At 31.9% G+C, this 12147-nt stretch overlaps 1 protein-coding gene across 8 annotated transcripts in view; it reads left to right on the top strand.

The window, feature by feature from the left end:
• The window catches only part of LOC128188195 (nuclear factor of activated T-cells 5-like), a 27352-nt gene extending 15205 nt beyond the window's left edge, over positions 1-12147 (top strand). For 7 of the 8 annotated variants that reach the window (XM_052859101.1, XM_052859097.1, XM_052859102.1 and 4 more), the window contains 5 exons: positions 3122-3223; positions 7050-7882; positions 8072-8495; positions 8680-8937; positions 9324-12147. In XM_052859101.1, the coding sequence (XP_052715061.1) occupies positions 3122-3223; positions 7050-7882; positions 8072-8495; positions 8680-8937; positions 9324-9382 (1676 nt within the window). In that variant the 3' untranslated portion in view covers positions 9383-12147. The remainder of the gene's footprint in view (positions 1-3121; positions 3224-7049; positions 7883-8071; positions 8496-8679; positions 8938-9323) is intronic. The other variant, XM_052859095.1, reaches the window with a different exon arrangement.

Genomic DNA, 12147 nt, shown 5'->3' with positions numbered 1-12147 from the left:
AAACTGGCCTCCAGCATAAAATAATGAATATTTAGAAGAAAGATTAGGGAAATGCTTGTACAGGAATGTATTACTTTAAGGGGTGACCCTCAGAACAGCCAACAGGACTGACAAATTAGTAACCATCCACATTTTCATGAAAATTATAAATGTTTGTAACAGTTTCAAAGAGGAAAGACAATAGAGTTCTTTCAGTGAAATTACACAGATGTTGGTTCATAGAAAGACTGGAACATTAAGTCATGCTATAACACAGTATATAAATATTGTTCATTTTCTTGCCAGCAAAGATGTATGTATACATAAGATCTGTGAATGAGAGAGGTTTTATGCATAATGTTGAATGTACATGTGATAAAATCACATTGTTACATCTAGAAAACATCTGAAGTTGCAGAGGGTTTTTTCTCTAGCCCCTATTTATCAACATTCATTCTATGAAAAATTTATGCAATCTTTTAATATGTGAATAAAAATACCTGTGTATGAAATTGACTTCTGAACAGTGGTTGTGTTATAAGTGTGTGAAATATTGGGTCACCAGAACATATGGAAGAATCAGATAGCCTATTGTATATACATGTATACTCTAAAGGGTGTTGGATGTGTCAGAGTATGAACTCATTTAAGGTACATACTAGTATTAGAGTGGTGTCAGCAAACTGTAAGGTATGCCTGTAATATTCATATTGCATTTGTGTGTAGAAGGGAATGAGTGTGTTCTGAGAACCCATAGCTGGACATAGAAGAATGATGGATTCTTGTGAACCAAAAGTCAGATTACTATGTATTGTTGGCAAGACAATGAACAAAGATATTCTTGGACACTGTGTACATTTTGGTACATCATTATCCAGCAAAGCTGATTGAAAGATGATGTGTGGATGGTTTCTGATGTGTAATAAACAATCTTCTGTTTTTAGATTGGCATCCGTGTTCAAGCACTTTATACTCAAACATGATGTTGATTTTAATTATGTAAAATTAGTTTTCAGCATTTTCCTGTCAAGTTTTCTATTTTTCTTTTTATGATTTTTTTTTATTTGAATTTGGAATTAAGTGTAAAGAAATTGTCATTTTTAAAAAGTTTGATGACACCAAAAAGAAAAATACTTTATGTGTTTTTTATTCAAAGATAGACAAAAACATTTAGAATTTGGACTTTATAGATTACCGGTAAATATCTATGTAACAATAATTATATATGTAATAAACATGAGTTAAGGGTCCTCCACGCCTTTAAGAAAAGTCTCTCAAACAGAAATTATTATCTTTCAAAAGGTAGCTATGTAGGTGGGCACCTGTATATGTTAATACAGAGGGTTCCACTTAATCTGATCGCGGTTAATCTGATAATTCGGTTAATCTGATATAAAATCAAAACACTGATCCATTTGCATTAACAATTTTTCAATTGCAATTAATTTGCCATGATGTGACCCTCTGTCTAAAAAGTTGAATTGACAGGATGTTGAGGACCCTTGAGAAGTTACATATCCTTTTGGAGAAGGGATGGATTGACTAAAAATAAAATTTAATTTTGAAAAATTCAGAAAATTTGGCAGGAAACATTTTGTTTTCCAAATGTGTTCTGTACAAGGATGCCTTTCAAGAATAAAAATAGTAACATATGTGTGAATCCAGGATCGGGCAACATGAGGTATTGTAAGGCAATATTTCATTTTTTTTCATGCATATTTTATGGCTGAAGCTGTTTTTATTTTCTTTTTTTTGAGATTTTTTTAACAAGTAACCATATATTACTTATGTATATCACTTAAGCACTTTTTGACCAGCTCAAAAATTGGGTTACAAAAATGCATTATTTTTTTCCTGAGTTTTCATCTGCTACAGAATTTCTGTTGAATTTTTTATCTTAATTTTTCTTTGGTTTGTGTTTTTATAATTACAGTTGTTCAGAGTTTTCTTAATTCCAGATAGATACCCTAATTTATTTTAATAAATAACAACTGCTTGAGGAAGAAAATTTTTCTTCATTTAATTTATAAACAAGAATTAAAAAAAAAAAAAGCAAGGTATGAAAACTCTGAAGCAATTTAACTTTTTTCACTTTCAAAGTCTAATACAGCACATTTCAGAAATATGTAATTCAGTGTGCTTCATAATTATTACTCAGGAACAAAATAATTAATTGAAGAAAAAAAAGATAAAACTTATCTGATATATAAATCTAGAAAAACACAGAGGCCATCTTATATGCTATGATTTTAGTATATGTTGGGGGGAATTGTGCTAACATTGTATAAATGTGATCTTCCTATAGACAAACTTATTAGACGGAACCATGGCTGATTATGAAATGCTGACCTTTAGCCTCATTTGAGGTTTTCCAATCAGATGCCAGAGTTCAAAGGTTGCCTCGAACAGGTGGTTCTTCCATATAGTTTTCTGTTAATGTGCAATTATCAAAGTGTTCTGATAATTGTTAATCTTGGGTATGATTCTTGTTATTATTGTTCCACTCTTAATGACACAACATCTTTGTTCCCTGATTACTCGACCTTTTATGTATATATGTTCATTAATTGTTTGATGCTAAAAAGAATGTAAATACTTTAAGGTTTGTTTTGCTTTCCAGACCTGCAGATGAAGACAGCTGAAACCTTTCAGTTAGCTATATCCAAATTGTCTTTTTTCATTCTTGTTTTTATCATTGATTGCATGGATTATCCTATCTTTAAAATATTAAGAGCACCCTCCCGTCCCGTTCCCTCTCATGTTTCTATTGGTCCAGCAGCACTACAGGATGACATGTTGATTACGATGTGCGTTTGTATGTCCCCAAAGAGTGAGGCCTAATATAGAGCTGTATGTGTGTGTGTGTTTGTGTTTGCTCTCTATGCTCTAACCCTGACTGATCTGTAAAACATGTCATCCCATAAATAGCCCTCCAGTTGTCATAACACTTCATAGGGCTCTCCTGTCCTACCTGTTTATTGTTCAACTATGGCATTGCATAAGGTTTATCTAAAATAACTGATACTGCATGGTGTATTGCTGTACATGTACTTGCAAGACAAAGGATATAGCTAATGGAAAGTGTCCAACAAGTGTCCGTTTGCTTACAAATGTATTAATCTGTTTATGTACGTACTTCTAGTTGTCCAAGCTCCTCCAACTCCCAGGAAACAACAGCAGGAAACTCCTATGGAGACGGACAACAACTTCCAGAAGCGCCGCATGTCCTTCACAGTGTCTCCAGGTTAGATCCTCATTTGATTCATCCTTCAAACTCTCATTGAAATTGTGATGATTTTGGTAAAGAATGCAACAAGTTCTATGACAAAGTATTTTAGGTGTCAGTAACCATGAAAAATGTATGAACCTTGAATATTTAGATGAGAAAATTAGAAAATTGAAGTAGTAGAAAATGTATTATATAACTTACATAAAATAAATATAAATTGTATTTACTAAGATTTTTTCATTATTTATTAAAATACTATGCGTCATCCAGCTTCTTTGATCAGGTATTTTATAGGGATTTACTGGTGTATGAATATGTGCATTCTTAGAGCTACCGGTACTTTTACAAATAAAATGCTGTCTTTGGTTCGATATTGGATATAAGGGTTGTGATCATTGCTCTCATAAAAATATATCCTGCATATTACAACCTGCTTTTCAAGTTCTTGTTTTCTTGGTCCAACAACCTTTAGACCCACATGAACAAACCTTAGAAAAGATTTTAGTAACATTAGCATATTGATGTTACATCTTGTCATGTCAACTACCATCCTGACATGACTGTAATACATGTATATAGATCTTCAGATGAAAATAAAAAAGCACATCCTCATTCAAAAGTCTTACTTATATAAATTTTTTTTTTTTTTTTTTTTTTTTTTCAAATTCTTTTATTGATTTTATATAAAACAATTTACAAAGATAGCTTATACATAGATATGAATTTCAATTGAAATCATTATTCATTATTATGCCCACAGTGATAAATATAATAGAACATACATACTAACATATAATGTATCGTCCGAAGACATAATCATACATGCATATATTGAAATGTTACATTCATTGGTATACGTAGTAAAAATAAGTTGAACCCTTGGCTTACCCGGTGGACATAACACATACATATGCATACAGTCCTTCACTACGTCCCCGGGTAAAACGCTAATACACATAGACAGTCCCTATGTGTATCGGGTATATTATTGTTTTGAAAAGAATAACAAAGTTTAGATATCAACAGTTGAAAAAGCTCATTTTCTTTTGTGTTTTTTAGCATTTTCAGAACTGCACAGTGTGTCGTAATATACTCTTTGAATGAGTTTTTTATCAATAAAATTGATTTGGGTAAATTTTCAAGTCTACAATACATTTTACATTTGTATATTCTATATGCAATAAATGACAAAAAATAATTATATAATTTGGTGACTTGTGTTTCTTCCAGGTAGAACCCCAAAATAATATGCTTCCAATTAATATCAAAATTTAAGCACTCGCTAGCCACTTTCCAAATTTTTACTACATTAACACAATCAAAAATAAGATGTTTTGAATTTTCAATTTCGTTACATTGTTTGCATTTAGCAGTGATATTTTTATTCCATTTGCTCACTAAAAGATTGTTACATAACAGATTGTTCAGTAGTTTGTAATTAAACTCAGCTAAGGCTTTGTCTTTGGTATTTTTAATTTTCTGTGTATATATTGATTTCCATACATTTTTGCTTTCCAACTTAAATTCTTTTTCTAATTTAGATTGTGTACAAGGTGCTTGAAATTTACGTTTTATTAATCTTGAATAAAAAGTTTTGGTGTTGTGTTGATCGGAAATTATTTGTAGTTGTTTTGTTTGTAAGTATGGAATTTTTGAAAAATCGTATTTGAGTTCAAATTTGGTAAAAATTTGTTTTATTATTTTGTATTCACATAACCAGTTTGTTCTTTTGCGTAATGTATCGAATATATCCGACGAACTTTTTAAAGTTCCATTCTCTTCAAAAATATCTTTTACATATAGAATTCCGCTTTTAATCCAATTTTCAAAGCAGATTGTCTTACCTTTAAAATTGAATATTTTATTTGACCAAATAGGTTGTAATAAAAAAGCTTCGGTAGAAAGGGCAGGTATTTTGGTTTGGGTATCATCTTTACATAAATTATAGCATACAAAAGCTTGCTTGTAGAACTCTGGGAAGTTGTTTATTATATCATAGTCTTTGGCAACCGTCTCATTTGTTTTCATCAGATATTCAATATCAATTTTTGTATCCTTACAGAAACTGTTAAAAAAATATTTGATATTGTGTTCTGTACTAAGTAAACGTGGAATCCACATAGCTTTTAGGGCCGTAAATTTAGATTCTATATCAACAAGACCTATTCCTCCCTCATATACTTCACCTATGATGGTATTTCTTTTGATCCTATCAGTTTTATTCCACATGAAATTAAATATAAGCCTTTTAACATTTTTTATGAAATCATTGTCGGGTATTTCCAAAATGCTAGCTAATGATGGACGTAAAATCTTGATTAATGTAAAAATAGGCGAAACTGATTTAACTTTGGTAAATATTTATGCCCCTAATAATGAATCACACCGTATTCAATTTTTTAAAAGAATGAAAACATTTATTAATAATAACTCGAATAGTATATCAAATACTATCTTGTGTGGTGACTTCAACTGTAAGCTGAATAGTACTACTGATAAGAGTTCAAAACTTTTGAAAGAAATTATTAAGCAAATGAAATGTTCAGATCTATGGGAAGAAAAAAATAAACACTCCGATGGATTTACTTGGTGCGATGCAAATAACACACCAAGAAGTAGGATTGATTTTGTATTTATGAGTGAAAACTTATCATTAAAAACTAATAATTTAGCATTACAAAAAATTCCCGGCACCCATTCTAACGGCAATAGAATGTCCGATCATAAATCGATACAATTTGATCTAAATATTTTTGATAACAAAAAGGGGGGTGGTTATTGGAAGCTTAACACGTCTCTTTTAGAAAATAAAGAATACAAAGAGCAAATTTCTGAAATCATAAAAAATATTTCCAACACGCATGACACATTTATACAAAAATGGGAAATTTTAAAGGACGAGGTTAAAAAATTCTCTATAATTTTCTCCGTTAAACAATCAAACAAATTTAAAAAGAAAATATTTAATATAGAAAAAGAAATTGAATATATAGAATCTTTGCCTTACAATGAAATTGATATGATTAGGAAAAGAAACTTAGAGACTCAGTTAAACGAATTTTATGATAAAAAGTCTAAAGGTGCTCAGATAAGATCACGTGCAAAATGGATTAATGAAGGTGAAAAGAACACGAAATATTTTTTATGTCTAGAAAAAAAACATCAAACACAAAACGTAATTTATGAACTACAGAATGAAAAACAGGAAAACTTAACAACAGATGACGAAATTTTAGGTGAAATGTGTCATTTCTATGAGAATTTATACGATACAAAAAATGTAAACGACGTAGACATTGAAAATTATTTAGAAACTAGTAATATTAAAACGCTTTCTACTACAGCTAAAGACAATTGTGATAAATTTCCAACCTTAGATGAATGTAAAGATACAGTAATGAGTATGAAAAGTAATAAAGCTCCCGGGCTTGATGGATTGCCAGCAGAATTCTATCAATGTTTTTGGGATCAACTATCTTCACTTTTTTTTAATATGTTAAAAGAAATTTTCCAGTTAAATGAAATGTCTTTCTCTCAACGCCTAGCAGTAATCTCTCTTATCCACAAAAAAGGTGAAAAATATCTATTGAAAAATTACAGACCTATCAGCTTGACTAACACGGATTATAAAATCATTGCGTTTATATTTGCACGCAGATTGCAAAAAGTGATAGATGAATATATAAGTAATGAGCAAACAGCGTACATAAAGGGAAGATTTATAGGTACAAATGCTAGACTAATTCTAGACATTTTTGAATATTGCGAAAACAATAATCAATACGGGCTACTTATATAAATTTTGTATTGGTTTGGTTGTGACATGTTTCTCACATTACAGAGGCATTGGAATTGAATAATCAGATACAACAGACCCAGCAACAGGCAGAGGATGGATCAGGGATGTTTCAGCTGCCCCCGGGGACCCTCAACATGGACATGAAAATGCAGGTAGATTCTCCACAAAACATGGATACCAAGGAAAACATGATTCAGTCACAGGTGATAGAGCATACGAGCAACATGGGTTCTCCATCAATGTCATTGGGAGACCTAAATCAGCAGGTCTTAAGCCCAGCAGAGACTTTAATGAATACCCCAGTATCCATAGGAAATTCAATGTTCCAGCAAGGAGTGGTCACGAAACAGGAGACAATCGACAGTATTCTCCAACAAGGAAGCCCTGCAGTCCACCAACAGCCATCTAGTCCCATGTTACAAGGGACCAATCCCATGATGCAACAACAGGGAACTCTAGGTATTTCCGATCATGTAAATGAGAGCACTGGAAATCATCAACAAAGTTTTGGACTGAATATAGAAAGCCTTGTCGGCCAAGGAAACCATCATCACATTGACATGGAAAAAATACTATCTGGCGGTTTACATGGAAATGCTAATTTAGGTGTAGGGAGTGTGACTTCGACTGCTTCTGAGATGATCTCTAGTCACTTAAGTGGTACCATGGTAACAAGCACTCAACCATTAACTCAACTAAGTAGACAGAACAGCAGTAATTCTTTAACATCCAATAGCTCAAATTCATACAATGTGCATGGATACAGTGCACAAAACAATATTCTGGACGTCTCACAAGACTTTGCAAACATTTTGCAAGATGCCAAAAAGGACCATCCAGAAAACATTGATAAAATGGCAGAAGCTATTCTGAACGTAAGTTTATTAAAGTGCTTTGCATTATACATAATGCATAATTATTTTTTTTAAATACTCGTCATGAAGTAGTTAATATGTCAATGATTTATTTTTGGGGGTTATCTAAGAGCAAGTTGAAATGCTTAATGTGAATTTTCGTGTGTGTTAAATGTACCTATACCTACAATGATTGATATTCTTTATCAGGAGAAATGGAACCCATCTGAGCTACATGAGCAGTCACATACTCCTGCACCAGAGACGACCCCCCAGTTCCCTCAGAACAGTTACCACGCCTCGTCCAGTATAGCCCAGCTGCTGGCCACACACCTGGCCTCCCTCCAGTCCAATAGAGCAAATTCAACAGCCAATTTTCAGACCACACATTCATTTCCAACTTCAAATGGTGTCGGTCAAAATGGCCTTCAGAATTTTGCACCCAGTCAGGGGATCAGTTTAGCAGGGCTCACCAATGCTGGTGTCGAGACTTCTGTCACGCAAACTCTTTTGAGAAATATGAATATTCCCCTTCATAACATTACAACACAGAATACAGTGACAACTTCTGCCAACAAGGTTCAGATGTCAACTCAACAGTTGTTGATGAACGGCAGTCCTATTTACACACAAAGTAAGACAACTGTTGGAGCATGATGCCTATAAGAACCATAAAGTTTTGAATAAAACCAGTCCCTGGAATCTTTCTCTTAACTTTCTTTATCAAATAGAAATTGATAGTCAAACAACAGACAATACGATTAGATTCTCTCCTTTATTACAATGGAACTTTGATTTTAAGTGTATTTATTTTTCAGACATCAATGGACATCTGCAGCAGCAGCAGCAACAGCCACAACATCAACAACAACATCAACAACAACAACAACAACAGAGTGTCCCCCAGATAATTATATGTAACCCTCCTGCTGCATCCCAGTCCCTGAGTCAGCCCCAGCAGTCCACGCCTAGCAGTTTTGTGCCAAACCCGGCTCCTGCCCAGCAACCCCCTAGTATTGTTATCCTCGGGGGTCAAGGGGGAAATCCCTCCTCACAGGGTAATAATCAGCTTCAAGGTAGACTGTGATTTTAGTTGTTTAATGCACTGCACAACACTCTTCTCTCATCACTGGCTTTAGTCTGTAGTAAAAAAAAAAAAAAGAACTGAATTTACAGTGCTAACATAACTCTAGATTGAAATGGGAAATATTTATGAATTTTAGAAGGTATTATAAATAGATGTAATCCTACACAGTCAATAGTGCCAGTTGTGAAATTCATGATAGCACAGTTAATTGTACATATAGCAATGCCAAAATGTATTTAAACCAGTATTTATTGTGTGAATTTTTGTTAGACAGTTATTGTGTTATGAAAAAAACTATTTATTGTGTGAATTTTTGTTAGACAGTTATTGCGTTATGAAAAGAACTTCAGTGTGACTGTTCTATTTTTCTTTCAGTTGAAAATTTACTGCGGTCCATTCTAGACAGTTTGCGGCCCCAAGGAGGCTCCAACTAAGGACTTTGTGCTTATTGTTACCAAGGAAACAGCATTAGTGATCCAATAGACAGACTTTCTTCAGTATTTATTTTAACAAATCTTTTGTGATATAATTTTTTTGGTGTTTTATCCATTTATGAATGTTTTCCCCATTAGTTTTTCTCTTATCTCATTGTATTCCAATACGTATACTAAAGTTACTTAAAAAAACGAACATGGTAGTATAGTGCCATTTTTTCCCATTGTATTTGTTAGATTATTTATGTGAAATTATCTTTATTACCTTAATTTTTGGAAATCAAATCACAAGTTTATTTGTACTTTTATGTTATCATGCATTTATATTATATTATGACAGTATTTAATAAAAGGGTTCTGGATTACAAAAAAAAAATATATATATAATAAACAACAGATTTCAGATATATTATCATGTGTAATTTTAAGAATGAACACAGTCAAACTGATTTTGTACAATTTTTGATTTGGAAACAGATTATATGGTTGTTTTAGATGGTTGTTAGTACATGTACATGTACTCCCAACAAGATAACAAATACTAGTACCACTTGGGTACTTTACAATTAAAGATTTCAGAACACTGTTGAACATATTAATCAGAATTGAATATTGAGAATTTGTCAAAACAATGAATTTTAGATATTGTATTGTGTTCAATAATTTTAACATTTTATTGTTTTTGGAAATCAGAAAAGAAGCAAGATTTTAATTTCTACTTTGTCATTTTGTGGGCAGCTTGAACATTTTGTGCATCTAATCATGTTTTATTTGTAAATATATATTAATAATTCTGCATTGTGTGTGCATATTGGATTTTAAAATGAAACAGAGGGGGAAAAAAATTTTTTGCTGAACTGAAGTTAGTGATCCATGAAGATAGGTAGAATCAATTTCATTCATTAGTTAAAAAAAAAAAAAAAGTTGACATCCTACTCCTTAAGAAGTTACTGTTAACAAAAATATCACATTACCTGGAATTTCTCCATAGTGAATTTTTTTCATCTTTTTTTTTCTTGATAAAACGTCATTAACTAAAAAAATATTTCCCTCCAAAAAAATTATAAAATATGATACGCTACTGGAATTTATCTCACTCCTCATGACTTTCTTGTGTTGAAAAAATCCTTGTTAAAAGAAATAAGTGTTAAATTTAGGGGATAAATTAATCTTTCTGTTATAAGCAAAATATTTTAAAATGTCATGTAAAGAAAAATTTTTGATTGTATAGAGTTAATAAATATTAATGTGATATTGCTTAGTGCTAGATGGGCAGACACCCTTTATAGATTATTATATCAGATCAAGTACTAGGTAATATGAATTGGTGCTGTGTTGAAATATTATGGTTTGTTTTAAAATGCAAAACAGAAATATTTTCCTATATATTTGTCACATGGTATTTTTAATGTACATATCGAGTGAAACAACTGTATTTTGTACCTTTAGCAACTTCTCTGTCTCTGAAATTACAAATGTGAGTCATCATTTTTGGTCATCGTACATTTTTGTTCAGTCCTAGCACAACATTTAAAAGCTCTACATATATATGTAAGAAAATATATGTAAGAAACTATAAGATTTACAACAAGTTTGTGAGGAGGGGGATCAGAAACAATGAAAATGATGAAAATACAATGAATTAGACCATTTCCCCAAAAATTGAATTTTCTTTTGGTCATTTTCAGTACAAACACATGCTAAAAGTTCATAGCTTTAAGTAATTTAGAACAATGGGCTTGTATAAAGAAGTTTTCCCAGGTGTACGGAGGACCCTTAGAATAATTAAAGGAAGAAAACTTGGTACACTGTTAAAGAGCACTGCGTCCTCATTTGTACAAATTTAGTGTTGGAAGTTTGATATTGAACAATGTACACTTTGACTCCTATTGAAATTCTATGATTTTTTATTGCTATTTTTTTTTCTCCTTAAAATCTGTCCAAATTTTTTATATTGTACATAGTGTAAATATGCTATTAATAGTTGACTTAACAGAAAAGTTAAGTTCAGCTTAAGTTTTCAGTGTAGCGCACTAAAATGGAAAGCTTCACCGATTTCAATTTTAACAGACTACTGATGTACGGATGCCACTCTAGATAGCAATTGTGAATGTGTCAATTCGGAGAACAATGAATCTCAAGCCAAAGTCTGCCGACGTTGCTTTTACTGTGAAAGCTGGATTGCTTAATGTGAAATCAAATTGCATGCACTATGTCTTGCACTGTATCTCATTTATGTACTACCGGTAATTGATAGACACAACTTTGCTTGCCCAGAGGCTTTAATTTTGAGTCTTGTCATTTCATTCCTCATAACATTATTTGTGTGCAGTGTTGACCTGGCAATACAGGTCAGCTGGGCTTGTTTTGTATAGATAATAGTTTTTTTTTTGTTTTCAGCTTGTTATAGTTTTATTTGTTAAACTTTTTTTCCCTTTGACTGCGAAATCCTGATTTTATTGAAACATTTTGCTACAAAATTGAAAACATCAGAATTGATTCATTTGTTAGAGGTGAAAATGCAACAATATTAAGAGATTCTGTGATTTTTAAATGTTAGGGCAGAAATTCCACTGGCTTTTTGTATGTATTTTGATGGCACTTTCAATTTATAATTCTGATGTTATAAATACTCAAGAAAAATCTTTAGCGAACATTGTTTTCAACATCTTGCTGCTTCTCCCATGTATGGAGTACTTTATTATTGTAATCAATTTTACTTTTGTTTACTAAATGTCACATTGATTATAAAAAACTTAAACCAA

Source organism: Crassostrea angulata, chromosome 6 (genome assembly GCF_025612915.1).
Source record: "Crassostrea angulata isolate pt1a10 chromosome 6, ASM2561291v2, whole genome shotgun sequence".
Lineage (NCBI taxonomy): Eukaryota > Metazoa > Mollusca > Bivalvia > Ostreida > Ostreidae > Magallana > Magallana angulata.
The sequence above is the reverse complement of the archived record's forward strand: the minus strand, read 5'-3'. Positions and strand labels throughout refer to the sequence as shown.